The sequence below is a fragment of the Toxorhynchites rutilus genome, chromosome 1, assembly GCF_029784135.1.
Source record: "Toxorhynchites rutilus septentrionalis strain SRP chromosome 1, ASM2978413v1, whole genome shotgun sequence".
In the NCBI taxonomy this organism is placed as follows: Eukaryota; Metazoa; Arthropoda; class Insecta; order Diptera; family Culicidae; genus Toxorhynchites; species Toxorhynchites rutilus.
Window position 1 is genome coordinate 81,765,028 of NC_073744.1, and position 24,171 is coordinate 81,789,198.

Consider the following 24,171-nt stretch of genomic DNA (forward strand, 5'->3'; position numbering starts at 1 on the left):
AAACTCGGTAATAAATAATATCTACCACTAGTAGAGCTGCTTCTTCTGGTTAAAGAAACACGACGGTTCATAGCTTTGTAAGCTTGAATTGCTACGCGAGTCATGTGGTACAAAATCGTGTTGTGCAAAAGAGCATATGAGAGAAATGTAATATAATAACAACTTGTTAAGAATATTAAAGAGCAACAATGTACATGGTATAAAATGAAATAACACTTATAATTCGAGCCCTTGCGACACACTGTCGATGCTGGTCTAGGAAGAGGATCCTCGAGCGACGTTCTGTGTGATATTTTTTTTAGGTTTACATGCAGATTTCATCTCTTCAAACACTCTGTATTCCACCGAAACAGGCAACCAGTGCGGCATTTGGCTCCCCAAACAAAACGTTCGATAATGATGCCGTGATAATGATCATTAATTTCAACACGATCGCTTGCATAGTCTTAAGGTTTTTATTGTTTTATGGGCATTTACTGCGCGCACCTCTCGTTATATGGCCCCCCACTAACCAATTGTCTATACGTCTACGCATCCAGTTTAGAAGTGAAGCTCTGCGCCTTTCGGACACAATAGGCCGGATAATTCGCAACCAGCAAACAAGTGGATGGGAATAACACAATCCAAATTCGAATATTCACAGAAAGAGAGTCACCGACGTGTAATCAAATTAATTAATTCTCCTTTAATTTTATAATAGGTCCAGACCAAACGGTGGTTCGAAGATCGAAGAACAGACGGTGTACGATACGGTGTCATAAAACCACGTTTTTCTGTCTCTCCGTTGGTTCCCAAATTTAGGCTTGATTTATGTCTGTTGATATAAATTCCATAATTGATTAAATATTTGTGAGATTTTACTACTCTTTCTCTCCTCGGCTCTGTATGTGCCATTACCATTGCTTCACCCAGCCGAAATCTAGATCTCACTGAACGAGTTATCATAATATTTTTTTATTGTTGCTATTTCAGAGGCAATCGCGCGCAGTTTTCCGAAATAAATCTTTTATTGACCAATATCAGAATCGTTGTCAGCGATGATCTTGAAAGGCGGCAACGATTACCTGCGTGACCTTTGCTAAGTGTACAACTCGAATCAAAAACTCAAAGTGGTTATGTGTTTATTTTGATTGTTTCGTAAACTTTCTGTTTGAGTGGAACAAGATCAAAATAAGAAGCCATAGAAGCCTATCGGGGACATCTGTCGGAACCAAATGACTCAAATGTTTCCTTGAGCGATTATCATACAACATCACTTTGTGTTGCCTTTTTTTGTACCAAGGTTGCTTTTCACCCGAAGCCCGATTCAAATTGATTATTTGCGGTCGGTAACGATCAGTAGTAAGACGTTGAGTTCAGAATTGTTTTTGCTATGCTTTCCAATCAGTCCACATCAGGATCATTTGTACAATATCAGTATCGGTCCCAATTTCCAAAGATTTATATTTTATAAAAAGAAAATAGTCAGAAATTCGACTAGAAAGTAGTTAAATATCGTAAAAATTCCGAAAACAAACTTTTTTTTTAATTTCCTTATTTTGTAACTGTCAGTCCCAGCGATCAACATTTTTGTAACGAAAAGTTCAACGTCAGCCCCTAGGGACCGACATGGGACTCAACGTGTAACGGGTTCGCCGAGTTTTAGTAGCTCATAGTGGATCAAACCTGTCTGTTCTCGTCGAACACAGACCATTGTCTTCGATATATAGCGACCGATGTTGATGGTTCCCCAGGAAATTGACGCTTAGGATTCTCGAAATGAATTCACTTTTCATCGTTAGTCATAATTTGATGGAGAAATTACTTCTTTTTTACCACCGGGGCAGCATTTCACATATTGTTTTTCGGTTTTTCTGCTGTCTTTCAGCTTACGTAGAACCCATTTTCCGATCTTCTGGAACTTTTCATGGCATTTGAACGTGTCATATTCAATTGAACCTGGTTTTCAGCGATGAAAAAGTGCTAAATATGGAGCGTTTTTCTCGAAATTAGTTTTTCCAGACAGGTGTATAAGATATCTCAAGTTCTACTGAACCGAATTATGTCGTTTATATGAAAACGAAGATGCATACAGTATGTTTTTATTAAAAAAACATTGATCTGTATTATAGTGACTTTCAACACATTTGGCTGGTTCGTTACTTCACTTCCATTTTTGGAAGGATGTCGGGAGTGAGAATTGAACTCGTGACCTTTAGCGAGAGAAGTATGGATGTTAATGCTAGACATTGCAATCCCATTGTCTGGGAAAGGTTTAAATTGATATTTCACTCGATGGGCATCTGGCTTTGCAATCAACACATCGTAACGAGTCGTGGCAGAGACGACGTAATCATAATGTTTTTCGCCACATTATATAGGAAAAAATCGAGCTGGGCCATCATCGTCGGCTCACAAGGAAAATTTCATGCAATTTTTGGCATCTTTACTGATTCAGAATCTTTTCGTTTTTTTTTTCGTTTCAGATAACAAATACTAGAAAGGATGGAATCGTGTACAGCCTGTGCGTCTTTTTTTCCACCAGTTTGTATCTATTCTAATTATGAATATTTTTTCTGTTCAATTTTTGTTCAATTGATAATAGATGGATAAACATATAATGATATAATGGATATTGAAAATATTCTTTGTTTTGTTTTCAAGGAACTCGAAAAAACGTCCGTAATCTTTGCCTCTACACTAGAATACCTCCTTAACGTCCAACTACATTTCTGTTATGGTTTGTGTAGTCCGATTCTTAATCCCACTGAATTTTTTTGGGGAAATTTGTCAGCAATTGTACTTGAACAGGTCAGGAAGTTTGAAACTTCTCGACAAGTGGACTAGAATTACTCCGAACACGGTAAAATCTCTCATTCACTCCATGCCTTGGCGGCTGCAAGAGATTATTCTTCATAAATGGTCTTAAAAAAGTCAATAAAATAACAAAACGAACCAACATTTTATGTATATACCTTCAATTGAATTGATCAATCGACATCAAATGACCGGAAAACGGTACTAATATTCTAGAAATACAATAAAAAATTGTTTGAGAACTTTACAAAAAAGAAATATAATAGTGGTGACGTTATATAGATTTCTACCAGTGTATCTTGTGTTGGCTTTTACTCGCCAAACTTTGAGCTCCGACACATTCTGAAAGGTTTCTATAGTAAGTTTGTAATCTCGGGAGCTCAGACGAAGCATCGTAGCTGAACTGAACGATCGTAAGCTGAATTGTGAAGTGTTGAGAAGCATCAGGATCAAATCCAGGACTGTCAGATAATGTAGCCACAATGGAATATGGTGCCGCTCTCAGTACCATCAAAGAATCCATCTGTGAGCAGGTATTCGGCCTTACCGAGCAAGCATACAACAGAATAGGATGTTGAAGCAGAGTACTACATGGGCTGTCCCAGGATTTTCTAATGAAAACAATCGTTTTAGGGCAAAGCTGTATTTATTTCTTAACATAGTTTCCTCCGAGAGTAATACACCTGGTATAGCGAGTTTCCAACATTTCTGTTCCCTTTCTGTATCCCACTCGTTATTTTGAAATTCCTACGGCCTAAGCTAACTCGCGTAACTTCACTTTACGATCGTTCAAAACGAGTCAATGCACTTGTTTTACGATTTCTGGATTCATAGCCTCTTTTGGCCTTCCAGAGCAAGGTGCATCTGTGGTGATTGTACGGCCACTTTCAAATTCACCAAACCACCGATAAACTGTTGTTCTCGAAGGAGCAGAAGTGGAATAACATTTCGTCAACCACTGCATTGAATGTTTGGGAGCTTTTCCCATGAAAAAACAATGTTTGACCAAAATACTATATTTCTCTTTTTTTTCCATTTCCTATAAGAATGCACAGGTAGCGACACTGTAGTTTGTGAACAAATAAACGAAATGTCATGAAACTCCACACATAAGCTAGTGATAGATGAATCTCTCGAAATCAATCTTGTTAATTTTTTAGTGGCACCATCTGTTGAAAAATCCCGGGACTTTTCTGCCCATATAGCATAGTTATCAATACTCGTACTCGAAGATTATATGACAGGGTTCTAATAAGGTACCCAGGACGCCTACTCATTGACGATGAAACTTACGTGAGAATGTATTTTGGACAGCTTTCATGTAAAACTTTAACCTGCCCATTGCACGAGGAGATGTCTTCCGCAGATGTAGATGTTCATGGATAAATTTGCTCGGCAGTTCATAATGTGGCAAGGTATTTACACTCGTGGAGCGAAAACTAAAAGATTTGTCAAAACGAGAATACCCCAGGAAATGCGAGCTGCCTTTCATAAAAGCACACTGTGATGTTGTGGTCTGATTCGGTGAATTGTCAATAGAGCAGCTGGGAGGTGGTATCGTGACAATGAGTTGGATTAAATCGACAATCATGAATTAGGAGGTAATAAGGTCGTCAGTCAGATTGATAACGATTCACCTCAGACTTGTTCAGGAACATCTTTTTGAGCATAGCCCCAGGAAGGTATTGTTGATCAACAAAAAAGTTTTGATTCGTTTGATCGGTCCAAAAAAAAGCGTGGCGAAACAATCTTTGATCAGTGCAATCGAAGATAAATTTGAGCGGATCCGATGGGTGGGGATGTGTTCGTAATCCGGTGAATGTAGCATACGGGCTCCAGTTTACTATTAGGTCATTAAAGCAAGGTGGTGGTAGTATTATGGTTTGGGGTTACTTCTCGTGGTACAGAAGATATCCCATCTTGTGGATTAAGCAAATGATGGACAAACGAAAATATCGGGAAGCATTATGCTCCCGCATGCTGAGTGGAAAATGCCACTAAAATGAACGTTCATGGTGGACAACGATCCAAACTATACTGCAATGTCCAGGGATCTCCGATTAGAAGATTGGCGTAGCTGTCGGCTAGCTCAATCTCCTGACTTGAATCTCACTGAAATTCTGTGCATATTGCTTTTAATCTGTTTAATTCGCATAATCTGCTTCGTGAAGTTTAGATACAGTCGCCTATTGCTTGGTTGACTTAAATTTGGCACATTTCGTCTAACCGTACATTTCAGACACCTTAACACCCCTGAAAAATAATTTATCATTATCATGTCATTTCAGTTAAAACAGTTAAAAATGGCCAAATCAACGATCACAAAATATCAGAAGTGTTCAGAGTAAGATTGGGCGAACTTAAGAGAAAGATTGATCTTGACGAATCGATTTTCTGAACGGCTTAGAGATCGATTCACTAATTAAATCGGTACCAAAGAATCGTTCTTTGTCGTATCGATCTTTCAAAAAAAAAAAAAAATAGAAATACGTTTGTCGACAGACAGAAAGCTAAATTGCGACAATAAACGAAATAAGACGGCCTAAACACGATCTCGGACGTTCGCTAATAAAATTCTGGTTTAGCAGACCATCAGGCTTTTGGCTTGGACAGTGAAATTTTCATGGAAACCGTGACCGTTGACCAGGAAATTTTCGTGAACAAGTGTCTGGAAAACAAAACGTCTGCTGTCGTTCTTTCAGCATTACGTTCGTTTCGTGCTGTTATAGCTGGATTTGGCATCCTGGCATTACGGAGCAAAGCCCATGAAGTGGTATGTCGCTAACAACGTGCGGGCGATGTCCATGGACAACAACGGAAAAACATTGGGTAAAAAAAATATCGTCAAACAGAATCATTAGAAGGCCCTTCATGCGCGACACAGTTTCAGTAATCTAGAAGGATAAAGATTACCATAGTTGGAGTAAACTTTCATCAGCCGTGTATTTATTTATCATTATTTTATGGTAAGTAATCATGAACCAATCACACAGTTTATCATTGCTTGACTTCACAAATGCCGACAATTCAAATTGGTCACCTTTTCTTTAAAACATCGTAACATTAGGTGTAATGATTGTCTTTTCGTTTGACACTTCAGTGTCAAATTTGTATGTTTGCTCGGGGGAATAAAGGTGAAATAAATAGTTTAACCAAGACAAACAGCTCGGCAGATCGGAGTCGGGACTCCCCGAAAGCACGCGTGCTCATCTACCCATTTCTCGGAAACGCTGTATTCTCCGAGAGTCCATCTTCCCAAACATTTGTTGTTTGCATGTAGAGTTGTCAAAGATGACTGATAATATTGATGCATTGATACATTTTTATAGGTGAATTCCTAGTATCTCCGGCTAAGTTCCGGCTCGCATACTAGGAATGTGTCGCATCATATTTGCAGATTCTAGCAAACAAAGTTACGAAGAGGCACGTGAATGTCGTTGAGTTTGTGATGTGAATTGTCATTTTCACGATGATTTAATAGCACAGCAAGTATGATATACTGCTGTATGGTAATCGGCCAATATTTCTTACTAAAAGCTTTTCGGAGAAAGATACTCACCTAAGCGGAGAAGTTATCATTGCATTTTAATGGTTAAATATTATATGTTGTACCTCCACACCTCTCGGTGTTTAGGGACAGTTCACCTCCCGGTGCATGTTATGAATTATATATCTTCTTCGTTTCGACGCACTTTACCGTCGCTGAAAATGTTGGAGTTTATTCCCGTGTTTCTCTTTCGATTTGTTCAAGCTTAAGAGCTTAAGGTTTACTTTGAAATGCAAGCATGAGAGAAGAGGTGTTGGCGGTCATGTAAAAACAAACAAATCGAAGGCAGACGGGGAAAATGCTGTTGAAAACAAAATTTACATAAATGTTATTTCTATAAACATTTTGATATGTTCGTCTACTTTATTGCGGTTGTGTGAAAAACGATTAGCATTGGTTCGGAGCAAAAAAGGAAACGACAGCATCGCGTGAACAATTCGCCATCTCATTGAACAATTGTGCGGCTAGAAGTTATCTGTTGGTTCTCATTTTAGGACTGTCAGACAAAACAAGATGATAACTATCCTCGCGCATCATTTCGCTCAATCGTTGAATTTAGCTGATTCTCCTGAATACGCAAAGCGAAGACACAAGATAATGCTCTCAGTCAATACAACGAGTGGAGACTTCGCCTCCATTAAATTGACTTCTAATATTTTATTTACACTTCGTTTATCTACTGCGCGTTCGCTATAATCGTATATTGATATAATCGCTTCAATTTTGTCGCCACCGACCAGCTGATCTGAGATCTCAGCCAGTGAGGGAAGATCGATCCTAACTGGCAGCGCTCGGGCAGCGTGAAATGTAAACATCGTGATTGTGTCGCACAGTTCAAGTGAAATGCTGGTTCGCACCCGTCCGCAACGATAGACGCGAAAATACTTGTGTACATTGGCAGTGGCAGCAGTCATGAAAACGAGAAAAAAACCATCAATGCGACTTTTCGTGGCCGAGATTCGAGCGTCAGATCTAGTTTTAGAGGGCGGAAAATGCATGATGACAGAAGCAATGTATCAGCAACGATGAAACGTTTTAACGTTTTGAGTACTCGACACATATCCTGTGGCAATATTTCACTATGTGTTTGTTTATATATACAACAGAGAGAACTAGTCTCTCTCGTCGGATTATGGGTCGAATTCTGAATAAAAATCGATACCGGAATTGCAATCTAGAGCAGGAAATGTTTTTTCGGTCATTATAACTATTATTTCACTGTTATGCAATCCATTTTGAGTTGGATTTCGCAACATTGATTATATGAAGATAAAAAGGTAGTCGAAACGGCTTCTAAGTCAGTCAGAACTTCTAAACTTCTAATTCAGCAAGCTGTTAATTTTCCTTCTACGATGGAATTCTCGGAACAGTTTACTTGTACAGTCTACCACTTGTACACCTATTTTGCCCATCCGAGTTAATTTATGGCACCATGATAAGCGCTTTGACGTTGGCGTCGATTGGTAAATATCAATGCTTCGCTCGTCAGGTGAACGTCTAATAAATCTAAATGGACACGAAATTCTCATAGCAATAAATCAATTCATTGCATTCTGAAGTTTAACGGCTTCAACTTCAAAGCGTGATGTTATTGTATGATTTTCGCGTACACAAACATCCCACGATAAGATAGGAATGCCACCGAAACACTCCCACCATTGTTGAATCACTATGATCAAGTCACGCACCATCTGTAGCGTCCCAGTGTGTGATAAGAGCGTCAATCGAATTGAGGTCATGCTTCCGTTATCATTTTATCGGCAGCTACGAGCTCCAAGTTGCACTGATCCATTTGCAGTCATCATCAGACTAATCCAAAATAGAGCTGTAACTATTTACTAGGATACGCATCGCTACGTGTTATTGGTGACAGCACACCATGATAAGATAGCTCGACAGACTGATTATAGCATGCCCATGTCGCACAAACAAAGTTCAAACATGTGAGCTTCTGAATTTATTGGAATGTCGTATTTTTAGGGCACAGCTGAGTAGTAAACTGACCTTGGTTAGATTTTCTCGTTACGGCTAAGTGATTCGAGAGTCGTAAAGCAATAAACACACAGAAGTCAGAAAAGGTTTGTGACGAGAAGTCCTTGCCTTGTCCGTTATGCCCAACGAAGTGTGTTGCCTCAAGGATACGACACCATAATTGCTACTTATTTTATTACATTGCTTAGCTGCTGAATCCTCGGGAGACGCGTGCGCCCTTGACAAAAATACTGTTTGTCGTTTATGAGCACAGATTGATTTGCACGAAGGTCACTCAGCAGCAGTTCCAGAAACCTATTTGGTACTTATCTCGACAGAGTTGTTCTTTTACGCAAGTGGACCTTTGGATCTGTTCGCTCGAGTTCATGCAAAGTTCAAACAAATTCAAAATTTATTCCGTGGGATAAAAATAGCAAACGACAGGCGTGTTTAGATAACTGTAAAAATATAAACACAATAAATTATGAGCAATTTTGTACATCGCAAATCGATTTTAAATCCCACACAGAAGCGTGTTATCAATTCAATTTTGTTCGCGTCTACTGCATTCCGATCCATATCGCGTCGATTCCGCGTTGCTTATCAGTCACGCCAGCAATATCACAAACTATCACTAGCCACTTACTGTCATTAACGTTCGGTGTTCTCGAGCACCAAATCACGCAGGTACGCAGACTTACCTGGGTCATGACGCGATCAGCTCCTGTGCCTTCTTCATCTTTGAATATTATATCCTTATTGTAGTTCGTTTCCAGGTTGCGGAACTTGCTGTCGTTTCGGGATATGGGTCCCTCCTGCATTCCGGAAGCACCCAACGAATTCTCACTAACATTCGGCACGTGCTGTTTGAACACCAACGGGAGCAATTTTCGGGTTCTTCGGGGTCCACCAATGCCACGACCGGGTCCACAGGATTGTACTTGGGCCACGATGTAGAGCAGAAAAATTAGCAGCATTGTGAAATATTTCCTTTGAGTGTTGAGAACGTTTCTTTTCCGACTACAGAAACTACTGCCAGAGCAAACAAGGTTGAACATTTTGCGAGAACACCCGTGTGTGAATAATGAAAAATTTATAGACAATTTAGCCTTTCCTTTTGGGCCAGAAAAATCACGCAAAACACTTGACTAATCAGCACACCGCTGCGAGGTAAATAAACACACTTTTTTCCGCTAAACACTCGTCACTGTTGCTTTCCAACGGAAACAGCTTGCGATATACGGTCATACATTTATTGGCTTATTCACTTGTCAGCAATCAAACCCAGTGCAATCTTGATATGATTTGCGCGTAACATTTGCGTCTGGCGCAATCAATCACTGTGACAAATTCACTCCAGATACATTCGACACTTCGGCTGAGGTTTGTTTCCGGTCAATCCAAATTGGCAACACACCAAATTAAAAAAAAAACACAATAGCGATCGTCAATAATTATTCGAATCGCCAATTATTAGAATACTCCGCTGTGCAATATTTAAATATCCTTGTGGGGGCGATCGCGCGCCTTCCGCTCGAATTCGGTTTCACTTGGATCACTCCGTCAGAAAAAGGAGGAGATGGTAATTCGACTAGCACTAAATTAGAACTAAGTAGATGGACGATTCAACATTTTCGTAGCCACGCTCTCTCTCCTGTGTTCCCTTTCGAGGTGGAAGAGGACAACAACTATACTCAAAAACATAAAATCGGACCGCTGTCTCACACAAGCACATTGCCAGGGTGGAAAACCAGGGTGTATCGAAAGAAATGCGAAGAGCTTTTGGGTGAACACACAGACTCAGCAGCAGCAGCATTTCATACATAAAAGTTTAAGCTCAGGAGGAGTGAGAGAAGGTGTTTTGCGTGTCTTTTTCTTGTTTTCGGTGAGAGTGGCGAGCTCTTTCGGTACGAAATTATGCAATGGCAGATCGGTGTGAGCGTGAAAAGACGTTCACGCAGAAATGAGACGGAAAGACAGGGAAGATGTTGAGTTATTTGTCCGTGCAGTGTTGGAGTACATGTGTATGAGCCACAAGAGGCTGGCGGTTGCTTGTGCATGAATGATCATCGATTGCATTTGAAGCATTGGAAGCCTCCGAGTCTTGACATCATCTGATCAATTCTTCATAGGGGAAAAATCATTAGTAGAAAGAACATATGATTTTACTACCATCAAATTCAGGTATGGGAATTTCTATTCATTCATTAACTACCACAGATCGCTGCAACATATTGAGAGTAAAACATTCCCAGTTATTGGTAGACTAGAAAATGAGTTATCTAGCATGCTGTAATTCGTAAAACTTTATACTGCCCATGTTTGTTTAGGAGCAACAGCAACAGACAATTTTTTTGGGGACTGCGGCCATCTTGAAATTGGATTTTTCATTATCTGCTATGTTCTACTAGTCGAAAGCTTTCTTTTGATACATTTTTGGGCATTTTTCATAAATAACTGTATTGTACTAGTCAAGCCCTTTCATTTGATACCCATATTGATGGGGCTGTGAAAAAAATATATATGGCGCCATTTTGTGGTGGTGGCCATTTTGGATTTGAATTTTTCATAAATAACTGTATTCTACTAGTTAATCCCTTTCATTAGATACCCATATTGATGGGGTTCTGAGAAAATATGTAATCCGCCATTTTGTAGTGGCCGCCATCTTGGATTTGTATTTTTCATAAATAACAGCATTCTACTAATCAAGCCCTTTCTTTTGATACCCATATCAGCTATTCAATATAGAATTATTATACAAATGATTCAAATTTTTTTCAAAAAAAAAAAATCAAAATTCAAAAAACATAAATAGACGTAAGCGTTTTCCAAATGGAAAAAATATGGTTTAATCCGCAAACCTAGGCCTTCTTTTTGCCGATAATATCCCTCAACTGGACAGATTATTTCATTGGAAATTTGCATGGTTTCGCTTGTAGGCAAAAAAAACAACAAAATTGCGTTTTCCCAACACTAACGGTGTTGGTGATTACGTCTCCTATGCAAACATGGGCAGTATAGCATAACATTTCAGTTATAAATTGAACTGAAGTAGACCACTCCACGTTTGTCTTCTACAGACCCCGTTCGATTTTGGCAACACGCCCTAAAATTTTGTGTTGCCAAAATCGAACCGTGCCAAAAACGAACTTTTTTTTCATAATTTTTCCTAAACTTTCTGGTGGTTAAAATATTTAGAGATGAATAAAAATTACATTCCGCGAATATTTCAGTTTTTGCTCTCCTCGGGTACACAGTAGTACCGTTTTGTTTCATATTCCGAACAGTCTCAAATTCCGAACACTTCATTTTTAAATGTAAATTTACTACACTTTAATGTTATAAAGAATTGAATAATGAAAGCCCTGACATTCTTTGAGGTATAAGCTACATTTTAACACCATTTACATGCATCGATATACCCTATAATTTGAAATATTAAACATTTGCAAACAAGTGACAGTCAACACCAAAGATAAAATGCTTGCGTTAGCAAATTGCGTAAAAAACAAGCATCGATGATTTTTTGTAGTTCTTCCAATTTTTTTGTTTGCTGTTTTTTCATGTTAAGTGCTAGAAAAGGTAAGAATCTACAATAAATGGATGAAAAAATGATATTTTATGCAGAAATATTCATTAAAATTAGTATTGAAGAAGTGTTCGGAATTTGAATCAAGTTTCTTTGCATGATTCCAATTCCGAACACTTAATTTTAAATGTAAAATTACTGAACTTTAATGTTAGAAATAGTTAAATAATGAGAGCCTTAACATTCTTTGAGTTATAGGCTACATTTTCACATCATTTACAGGTATCGATACAGCCTATAATTTATAATATTGAGCATTTGCAAAGAAAGTGACAGTCAAAACCAATGATAAAATGTTTGCGTAAGCAACTTTCGTAAAAAAAAAACAAACATCGTTGTATTTCAGTTTTTGTAGATTTTTTACTATTATGATTGCTGTTTTCATGTGAGGTGCTAGAAAAGTAGGAATCTACAATAAATTGATGAAAGAAATTATATTTTTGCAGAAATATTTATTAAAATTAGTAATCGAGTTTCGAAGTAGGATTCAAATCCCCAACACATTAATTTTAAATGAGAATTTACTGAATTTAATGATATAAATAATTGCATAATGAAAACCCTAACATTCTTTGATTATAGGTTTCATTTTAAAATTCATTTACAGGTACCGATACTGCCTATAATTTATAATACTGAACATTTACAAAAAAGTGACTATCGAAAACCAGTGATAAAATGTTTGCATTAGCAAGCATCCTGAATTTTTTAATTTTTGTAGTTAAAACTATTTTAATTGCTGTTTATATGTTCGTTCGGTTAGAATCTCGTTACGAATCTATCTATATATATATACAAATGGATTTCTGTCTGTCTGTCTGATTCTTATGGACTCGGAAACTATTGAACCGATCAACATGAAAATTGGTATGTAGGGGTTTTTGAGGCCGGGGAAGGTTTTCGTGATAGTTTGAGACCCCTCCTCCCTCTTCCATACAAATTAAACACAAATTTCTACATTACTCGGGAATTTATTAAGCAAATGAAACGAAATTTGGCATATGGAGGTTTTAGGGTGCAATAAATGATTATATGGTGGTTAGATACTCCTCCCCTTTCTTAGGGGGATGGGGGGTGTTTGGGGGTGATATCTGGCTGCCATACAAATGAAACACAAATTTCTGCATCACTCGAGCTAGCGAAATTGATCTTTGTTCGAAACTGGAAATGGATTTTAATGAGATGAAAAGCACTCCTATATCTTCTTCTATCTATACAAAAACAGGATCGCCGGATGTGTTGATAAGAGCAGAACTCGAGGAAGGAATTGTCCGATTCAGGGCTGTCTATATTATATCATATTTTCTGTATAAAACATTTATTCCATGTAACGGAGAAACATGTTATTTGCAAGTGGTTGAAAAATCTAGAACGAGAATTGTGTCTCAAAATAATCTGATATTATAATGATGAGTTTTGTGAGAATTACTAGGAATTTTATAGTAAAAGTTAAATTCAACGGGGTCGATTAGAAGATCAATCAATGAACAGTTCTGCGATTGGATCCATGAACTTGCTCAAAGTAAGAAAACGTGAATGTTTGAAGGTATTGATAACAAAACACAAATTTTAGGCGGGACGAAGTTTGCCGGGTCAGCTAGTCTACTATGAATTGTTAAAAAAATCTTTTGTGCAGAAATCTTTATTAAAATTAGCGTTAAAGTAGTGTTCGTAATTTGAATCAAGTTTCGACGCATGAATCGAATTCCGAAAGAAAATGTTTGTTCGTTTTGAAAATGTCTGGAACAACAATACAAAAAGACCATTTTTCAACAAATGTTTGCAAGCTCTTTCCTTGCAAAACAAGGGTCGCAAGCGCAAACCAACAAGAGTAAAATTGATTTTCTTAGCCAGGTTTTCAACTAAAACCACAATAATAAAACCGGGGTCCTGAAGTAACAGGTCGAGCTCGATTATATACTGATTCGATTATACAGTCATTCCATGCCAATTCGATATAGTGGTTCTCCGATTTCCGTGAAAAGTTTATACAGGGTTTTCCAACTTTAAATTCCGAAAGTAAATTGAAATAAAACGCACTTAGAATTCGAATTTCGATGAAACTTTTATTTCAAATTAAAGTTTGGTTTATGCCATTATGTGTGAAATACAACATCATTCAAATGTCAACCTATGGTTTCCTCGCACACCTTGATCCGGAACAGGTAATTTTCGATGACATTTCGGCACATATGGGGCGGTATCTCGGTCATAACTTCACGAATGCTGTCTTTCAAATGTTCAAAGAGTTTGCGGAGAGTTGGCATAGACACGGTCTTTCGCATAATCCCACAAAAAAAAGGCTAGCGGGTTCAAATCGCATGATCTGGACGGACAATTGGCATCACCAAAAAGCGAAATTAAGCGTCCCTCAAATTTCGTTCGCAATATGGCCATGTTCGGTCGTGTTGTGTGGCATGTGGCGCCGTCCTGCTGAGACCACATGTCATCCGTATCCATATCTTCAATTTGTGACAAAAAAAATCGGTTAACATGCGGCCATAGCGCTCACCATTCACAGTTACCGTCTCGCCGTCCTCATTTTCAAAGAAATACGGCCCGATGACTCCACCAGACCATAATGCGAACCAAACAGTGACTTTTGGCGGATGCAATGGCCTCTCAACAATCACGTGTGGATTTTCTGAGCCCCATATACGGAAATTTTGGGTGTTCACATAGCCACCGAGCTCGAAATGTGCCTCATCGCTGAAGAAAATTTGTTGCGAAAATTCAGCATTTTGCTGCTGTTGTTCGTTCACCCAATCGACTTATGCCCGACGCATTCCATGGTCACCACGCTCTAATTTTTGTGCCAGTTGGACTTTATATGGATGTAGGTGCAAGTCCAAATGTAGAATTCACCACAATGATGTGTTTGACAAGCCCAATTGCTGAGCACGCCGTGGAATCGAAACATTCGGGTCATCCTCCACACTGGCAGCAACAGCAGCAATATTTTCGGCCGAACGCACATTACGATGATGCACAGGTTTCACAATATCCGCTACGGATCCAGTTTGTTCGAATTTACGCACTGCATTAGCGATTGTGTGCTCTGTAGGCCGTCCATGACGACCAAAATCCGTCCGTAATGCTCGAAAAACATTTGCCGGTTTTTCATCATTTTATTTAACAAAATTAACACGTATAATTTAACAAAATTAACACGTTGTGCGATGCTAAAACGATCCGATAAAACGATAAATGGCAGACATTCAACAACTAAAAATCATGTTTCCTGTTTTTTTTCAAAAATTACGTTTTTGAAAACTTCATAACTTTTGACCTACCTAACAGATTTGGACAATCGACATATTAAACTGAAGTCAATGAGCTAGTCTTCTTTGAAAAAATATTGCATTTGCAAAAAATGGAATCCTATTCGCAACTCGTCTAGTCGCATAGGAATATCGAACGAAGACTAAATCATGTTAACTTTGAAAAAAATAATAACTCAAAAACGATAAAAAACACACCTCTGATTTTTGGATATGTTATGTAAAAAATCCTCAGCTTTCAAGAAAAAATATTAAAATACATAGCGCCCTTGGTCCCAAAACCATGTAAACTAGAAAAAACGAACACAATCGATAATTAGGAAAACCAAATCCCATTTTCTTGCGAGTAAAATATTTTTCCACAAAAGACTAGCTTATTCGCTTTAATTTGATATATCGATCATCTGAATCGGTCCAGTAATTCAAAAGTTATGATTTTTATTCAAACAAATACATTTTTGGTGTTCGGAATTTGATACAAAAGTGTTCGAAATATGAATCAGTGACATAAATGGTGTTCGGAATTTAAGACAAATGTGATTAAAATTTTTAGTTTTTCACCATGAAAATATATTTGTCAATATTTTTTTTTTAAGTCGAATGAAAAAGAAGGCTCGGTTGTATCCAAAAATCAAATTGACTTTGCGAAAAAGTACCATTTTGAGTAATGAGACACTGTTGATTAGTCATCAATACACTGAAGAGCCTACGGCTCCGGGGCCAAAGATGACAAATATAGAATACTTACAAGTACTCACAAATTGCCGGTGTTTATAATTGGAAAAACTAAGAACCAATAGGGCTTTCAGAAACGTTCAAATTCCTGTTGAATATGCCGCTTCGAAAAATGCATGGACGACTCGCAACATATTTCAGAAGTGATTTCACGAGTCTTTCGTACCAAACAAATATTCGAAAATCTCCCAGTGGAGTGGGAATCGAACCAAAGGCTGTTCTCCTTCTTCACAATTGTACGGTTCATCATTTCCAACATGAGCTGATTTCGGATGAAGACTTGATAGAGGTAAAGTATCTACCATCAAACGTGACTCCTTTTGCTACAGCCCATGGACCAACAGGTCATTCAAATTACCAAAACAAGATACCGAGACAAATTGCATCTTGAAATCGCCAATGAGTTCAACTTTAAGCAACGGATTAAGAAAATCAACCTTGAAGACGTTTCTTTTCGGCTGCATGAAGCATGGATGGATGTCTTCGCAACAGTGATTAAACGATCTTCGAAAAATATAGACTGGATAGTTGAAATGAAACTGCTGCACGAAGACGACGTTTCTTTGCGTATATTGTTCAATTCCCAGATGGACATGGACACTGTTGAAACAACGGAATACCCCGAATTTTGCGTTGATAAATACTCAGACGCGAAAATTATCGCTCTGGTACTGAATAAGGACGACAAAGGCTGCGACGGCATAGAGGAAGAAGAAGATGACGAACATTAATTGGATAAACAGGGAGACGAAGATTCGATTTTGGTAGAAATCGTACTTCCAGGTTCAGTATTGACCCGAACCCACCAGGTCGCTCAAGAGCTGGCCTGGGTAATCGAATGGGCTGAGGACAAACACTTCGAGATGGCTGATATGTGGTACCTAAGAAAGATTCGTAATGCTGTGCTGCAAATGTGCTTGGATGAATAAAATTGTGACGAAACATTTCCGAATACAATGTTGTTTATCATGAATTGAGGTATAGTTTGCATTATTTGAAAATGCAAACAATTACTTGAATAAAGATGAAATAAGAAAAAGAAAATTAATGTTTGAATAATTATTTCTTAAGAACAACGTCGTTGGAAACTAAATGGACGCATGGTAAAAACTAAAAGTTTTTACCTTGCGTTCATGCGTCTCATCCCTGAAATTGGTACTCATAGCTTGCTGCAGTGCAGCATATATGGATTCACAATTTCAGGTAGGGTAAATGATCTTGGTTTGTCCGATTTGGGGTGTTTTTACGCAACAAGTAAATGCAAATCGATTTTTTCTCATAAAAATCACATATAATCGATACGAGTTTGGATTTGTTGAAAAGCCCCAAGTCTCTAGTTGCTAATACTACCATAAGGCGTTGAAATTATTCAAATTTCTATGTTTTTAACGATTTTCCTCAAAGAGGAATAATGATCATGGTTAGATCACCTCTGATCATGGTTTGTCCAAGAAATGATCATGGTTTGCCCGGATTTAGAAATCACCATTTTTGAATGAAAACATTCATATTCTCAAGTAGATGTTGCATTTATCATTGCTTGAGTTTACTGTCATAATATTGATCCATTCATAATTTAGGCTTTCTTCAGAATATTGCATTTTCTTGGGCATTTTAAAAGTGTTCACCTCAACACACTCAACATAGAGAAACTTTATTTCTACTATGTGCGAAGGACACAACAAACAAACTGCAGCGCGCAAAGCGGTTGCCATAGAAATCATGTGGACAAAATATATTATATATTTACCTGATTTGACAAAGATGTGCCTAGTTAGAGCATTCATAAAAATGGACAAACCATGATTATATTTTCGAATGGACAAACCAAAATCATTTACCTTACGAGACGTTTGTATTTGTTGAAATGTGTACCTCGATGAATGCGGGGTGGCAGTATGAAAAACCGCAGTGGCAGCACTTTATTGTTACCATCGACCTTCACCTTAAGAAAGTAACATTCCAATGATACCAAGGGGGAAAACAACGGATTGCCGTGGGGTTAGAAACACATGCAGATGAGGCCAGTAATGTCGTATGCACCTATTATGTTCACCATTCCACTACTAGTTGGATTCCAAGTTGAAAGAGGTTCAAAATAGAATAGCCACCCGGGAGTATTCGGAACGCAACCGGAACAATTAAAAAGGTGTCACATGATGGGCATAGTACGGTTCTAAGTACTGCTTTGATCATGCCCATTATATTACCGGAACATGTTCCGGCCATATTCCGGAACCAGTTGACCGATTCTAGCCATTTATATTGGCAACATAAAGGATCATATTATGAATGAGGGACGAGAAAACTAAAAACAGGATTTAAGAAAAAACCGTTCGTTTTTGGCGCATGTGCCAAAATCGAACGGGGTCTGTATCTCTGAATCAATTAGACACCCAAATGAAACTCGAAAAACGATTAAACATTTTCAGGAACACTCAAAGGTTTTTGAAAAGAAATACACCCTGTTCAATATCTACTAGATCAACCCAAGATCTTCCATAATAACGCGTTTTGGAGGCTGTGACTAACACAAATTTCATTTTTTTTCTTCAATTCTTTATAGTGATTATAAGCTGCTTCAAAAAATCCAGTACTAGGTATACGAGCATGACTTAAGGGGGTATTCTACTGTGGAGGCACGCGTTTTGGATTTCCGAAAAAAATAAAACAAAGAATGTTTTAACTATTCATTATATGTTTGTTTATCTCTCTTTGGAGGGATAAACGGGAAAAAATATTCATAATTAGAATAGTTACAAGCTGATAAAGTGAGGGGGTTCAAGAAAAAGTTATTTCATGGAGTACACGATTTATGCCTTTCTGTTTATCTGAAACACAAAAATCGAACAGATTCTAAAACAGTAAAGATGCCGCTATAGCATGAATCTCGGACAAGTCAAATACATGTTTTTTTGACAAAATGGCGGCCATTTGAATAAAAAATGTTGTTGAAAACGTTGTTTCTTACATTTCTAGATTTTTTCAAAATAGTGAAATTAAAAAAATATATATTATTTTTTATTGGTTCATGCGATAGAAAGAAGCATATAGATTGTATTAATAAAAATTCGACAAAAATCGATTCAGTAGAAATTGAGCTATCGTGTACGCCAGTTTAAAAAAAAAGTTTAGAGAATAGCGCGTTTAAAGTTAGTGTTATGGCCTTACTAGATTAAATCCCGCATCACTAAAAAGGGCTTGTTCATGAGAACAATGGTCGGTTTTCCGAGCAGATCGCACTGTGGTTGTCTTCGAACTTCGAATTAAGAAACTCCTTTTGTGATTGCGAAGCAGCTTTAAACTGCAATTTTAAAATGATTATTTAATGTAACTACAATACTTTGATCTTACATTTTTCGGGCTTCGATCTTCGAATTCAAATACGTGACGGCAATGCTTCGGCTGACAATCCTATTTCAATTACAATTCATCATTGGCAGTTTTGAAGTTCGATTTATATGTACTTACTGTGCCAGTCACTCAATCTCTACACACTATTCTATTATACTATTACAATATTTCAACAAGTTCTCCGCTATTCTGCTATACACCTTTGTTTTCCAGCATGGTGTGGGGACATGACGAAGTAGATCCTGAAGACGACTTCGGGAGCGATGGTGAATACTACAATGACCAGGAAATTGAAGAACAAAAAAAAGGTCCCACTGAAAAGCTGAGATTGGAGAACAATCAAATGTGTCAGGCCTACATGTAGGACTCGGAAAGTTCACTGGATCCGCTGACAAGACGAAGTCTGCTGAAATAAAACACTAGAAAAATCAGTTTTTTTGGAATCCTCGTTTAAATATTCATTTACCGAACTTTCGGACTGAGGTTACGATATACTTTCAAGTCCATATGGGGTGTAGCGGGTGTAATGAATATCCATTTGGTTGTGGTACTGGTAAATGTGTCTGCTAATCCTTCGTGCACTGCTCGGAGTTGATCTTTTCATATTCGTTCCGCTCCTTGGAAGTTCGTTCCATTGTCACTGTAAATTTCTGTGGGGAATCCTTGGCGACATAGGAATCGTCGAACGCACTTTACGCACGAATCTGTAGAAAGACCGTGGGCCACTTCAAAGTGCACTGCACGTATGGTAAGACAGGTGAATGACGCTACTTCGACCGAGCTTCACCATTAATGGCCCAAAGAAATCTAATCCAGTGTAGGTAAACGGTCGAACACACGAAGGTCTAGCGAGTGGTAGTGGAGTCATTCGATGCACGCTTAGGGTGACACTCCGTATTTTACACCACTGACCAATTTTTTGTTTTCTTCTTCATAGTTGACCTTATTTGTGGTATATAGAGACGTTGCCGAAGTTCGTTCCCTACGGTTTCTGCGTTTCCTTTTTTCGCCGGTGATATAATACAGGAATTCGTCTACAAGTAGCAATGTGATTCGGTGGTTTCTTGGCAACATTACCGGAAACTTCATTTCTTCTGGAGCATGGATTGCCGCTCCAATTCGACCGTCCATTCGTAGGACGCCTGCTTCGTCTGAAGCAGGTGTAAGGTGGAACAGACTGCTATTACCGTCTAACCGTTTCCGACTTTGATGACCATCTTCTAATAAAGCTATTAAATTAGCAAAGTTATTTTTGCTTCCTGGAGCTCTTCACGGGATAGGATACCTCCTTTTGCTCTCGCTTTAGGTTCAATAAAGTGCCAAACGTATGCCGTGCTTCTCAACAACCGTTATCATTTCGAAAAATTATTGTAGTCGATCACTGGTTCCCACGTCTTTATGGAAGATGGCAAGGACGTAATTCTTCCTTCGTAACTGTTGGCCGATTTCAAACAGTGGCCAATTGTTCTCTGATTGCTTCAAGAAGTCAGGCCCACGGAACCAAACGCTACCAGAATCTAGACCAGTACTTTTTCCACATAGTGTTGCCTGATCGGCTGGATTTTGCTTCGAAGGCACCCATTATTATCATCATCATCAACGTTAGATGCGGTTAGAATCTCTCCTATTCTGCAGGCCATATATTGTTTATACCTGCAATGATCCGATCGTATCCATGCCAGTACTGTTGCGGAGTCACTCGATAGATATTTCCTCGTTACATCCACTGTATGGCCTTCCATTACAAAAAGCATTAACCGACTACCTGGAAACACCGCCTGCAATTCAAGACGTGGTATCGATAGCTGAGGTGCCACCTTCGTCTTCGCAGCTACTAAAGTACACTGAGGAACTCCTCGATAATTTATAATACGAAATTATACCAGTGCTGAATAGGCAACCTCACTAGAATCCACATATATGTGTACTGCTTATAACACTGAGTTGCAGCTCCCTTAAAATAACATCGCGGACCACGAAATCGAGCGATATACAAACGACAGATCCATTTATTTCAACGCTCAAAAACGTCATCGTCCACTTTCTGGTCCCTTTTCTTCCATGAAGTACACTCAGCAACCCCAGTGGATCGAAGATGCCCTAACTAAGATGTCTAACCAGACTGACTAAATAGTTCCGAACAAAAAACGGGACACGTAAGCAAAAAAACCTCCATTTTTTAAAATGCCATAATGAATTAAACTAAGAATAAAACCAAACAATTAAACATTCTTATACAGCCATTCCAATGCTCCCGTGGCCGAATGGTTAGCGTCACATGTGTGACGCTAACCATTCGGCCATGCCGGGTTTTCGTGTCTCAATATTGTTTTTGTATTTTATATATATATATTTTCGAAAAATTTGGCTTCAAAAATGCATAACTATACCCAAAATCACTTATTTTTAGACCCGATTTTTGCATTTTTGTATAAACAATATCCAAATAATTTAACCGTCGTTCGTTTTTCAAAAAGAATTAATTTACTCGCATTGTAAAATGAAATATGGCCCTTCGTCCGCTACATCGAATTTTCATCCACACATGAGCAAGTAGCCTCAATTCGCATAAAGCAAGGCGCATCGCCAGCGATTAAGAAGTTTTTCAGAATGAGCATAATAAATTATTGAAATTCTTCAAATCACACATGCTTGGACAGCTTACAATCACACTATAGTCATCAATCCAGATAGAACACCGGCTGGAGAGAGCACGTGTGAAGATCCAATGCTCATGTTTCTGAAGACGTTGCTTTATGGTAATCGACTGCACAGCGACGCGAGAAATTGTGATTCTAAGAAGAAACAATAATCGACTCTCTCCATCTTTTTCATCTCTCCATCTTTTTCTTCAATGATGTTTCCTTCGTTGTGTCCCCGTTTTATATCCCTCCTATCCGATCGATAAACTTTTACTTAGTCGCGGCAATACATACACACAATCTTTACAGATACACGGGCCAAAGGTTGTGCAGTCCACTGATGATTCAACAAGAGCCAAAGGTTGTACCGCTCATGACAACTCTACACGAGCTGATGATTGCGCCGGTTAGTAACCATTCTATCCTGGATTCCTCGAGTCGAGAAGACGCACCACGCTAGATATGGGGTACATACTAGGGGGGCGTTGCTGATTAATGGTCAGCTGCATCCAAATAGGAAGTATCCCGTGTCGGGCACACGTACAGAGCATTGGAGACAGCAACATCCCAATTACGAGAACACTTGTAATACTAACCTCGAGCCGACCGCGAGTAATCGGTCACATATTACTAACATAGATAATAAGAAAAACTGTTAAAATATTGAACTCCGGCCCCGTCAAGCTAACGCCATAGGAGCCTTGATAAAAATATATATTTTGGAAAAAAAATCTTTTTCTTCAATGGCCCTAACGTTCCTAACGTTCGCCTTTTCAAGGTAGTATTACTTACGTCATTTCTATTAGTACTTATTTTAAATTTCTTTGCCAGGCAACACGCATTGAATGTATTCTGAGTGACAAACTTCAGAATACACGTGACCACAGTGCAAGTCAGAAGAGAATTCTTTGACGAAAAATCTCCCAAACATTCTGGAGGGACAAGACGGATATTGCATATACACTAAACAACTAGAACCCGCCAGAGGTACATCATTTTGAATTAATATTTATAAACATGCGGTAATGAGACCTACACGATAAAAATATGAATTGAGCACAAATTGATTGGACAATATGCAATATAATATAAAATTAATGCCTATTGTCGGTAAATGGAGAATCATTCATTTTATGCATCAATTCACATTATGAGTTAACGCCCGAATTTAGGCAAAAAGATTGCTCGTTGCGTCGGGGAGGAAGCGAGTGGATAGTGCAATCGAAAGAAAACATACCCAATTAAATCGACAAATTGTTAACTTTTTCGTAAAGTGACCCTCCTATATAGAAATCAAAGACATAGTCCTCTGTCAAAATATTACGAGTTAAACATTAATAGTAATTTTTCAAAGAAAACATGAAAAAGTTGTTGTCAGAGAAGCTTTTTCATTGTAAAAGTGCCTATCTTCCGATGTATGGCTGGTATGTATGGTATGACTTGTTGGAAATTGCAAGGGCTATTTATATATATATATATATATATATATATATATATATAAGAATTTTAAAAACACGTGTTCCTGAAAAAATGGATTTGAATTTTCAAAATATTTTTCTTCAATTATTTTTTTTTCAAAAAATTGTTTGATATTTTTCAATGAAAATCTAAATATTTTTCTACATTTCATTCTTTATGTAGCTATGAAGACCCTCACCGTCGTTTACAATGTAGAATATCGGGGAATGTTAAGAGTTTCACTCAAATTGGTTTCAAAACGATGGTTATGTAAGATTTTCTTTACAGATTTCACTTTGAAATATTTTATTTAATGTTCAATCACAAATATTTAATGAAATTTAGTATAGTTTCAATCAACAAAAAACTATTAATAACTAAAGTTAATCCTATCGCTTGTATCCGAATGAAAACAATTCTAATATATTTGATAATAAATCATCTCCTGTCTAAAAAATGGAAGTACACAATCAAGATCCGGGTTTATATCAAAACTTCTATCTATACAGCCATTCCATGTCATGTTATCGCTAAATATGGGGCTCGTATATTTTTTTAGGTTTTCGTTAGGGTGACCATTTCGATTTTTACGTGATCCGAGAAACCATTTTTCTAAAAATGAGTTTTTTTAAAAACTCATAACCTTTTAATTACTAGACCGACTCAAATGATCGAGATATCAAATTAAAGTCAATTAATCCTTTTCTGAAAAAATACTACACTTGCAAAAAAATATTGAATTTTGTTTTTATGATTATTGATTGCAATTGTTTTTTATAGTTTACTAGCTGATCC

General features: G+C 37.9%; 1 protein-coding gene across 1 annotated transcript in view; it reads right to left on the reverse strand.

Annotated features, from left to right (window-relative positions):
• Nucleotides 1-9,930, reverse strand: part of LOC129766464 (protein hedgehog) — a 30,524-nt gene extending 20,594 nt beyond the window's left edge. Inside the window, exon 1 of the mRNA XM_055766999.1 lies at nucleotides 9,016-9,930. Within this exon, the coding sequence (XP_055622974.1) occupies nucleotides 9,016-9,372 (357 nt within the window). The 5' untranslated portion in view covers nucleotides 9,373-9,930. The remainder of the gene's footprint in view (nucleotides 1-9,015) is intronic.
• Nucleotides 9,931-24,171: the final 14,241 nt, after the last annotated feature.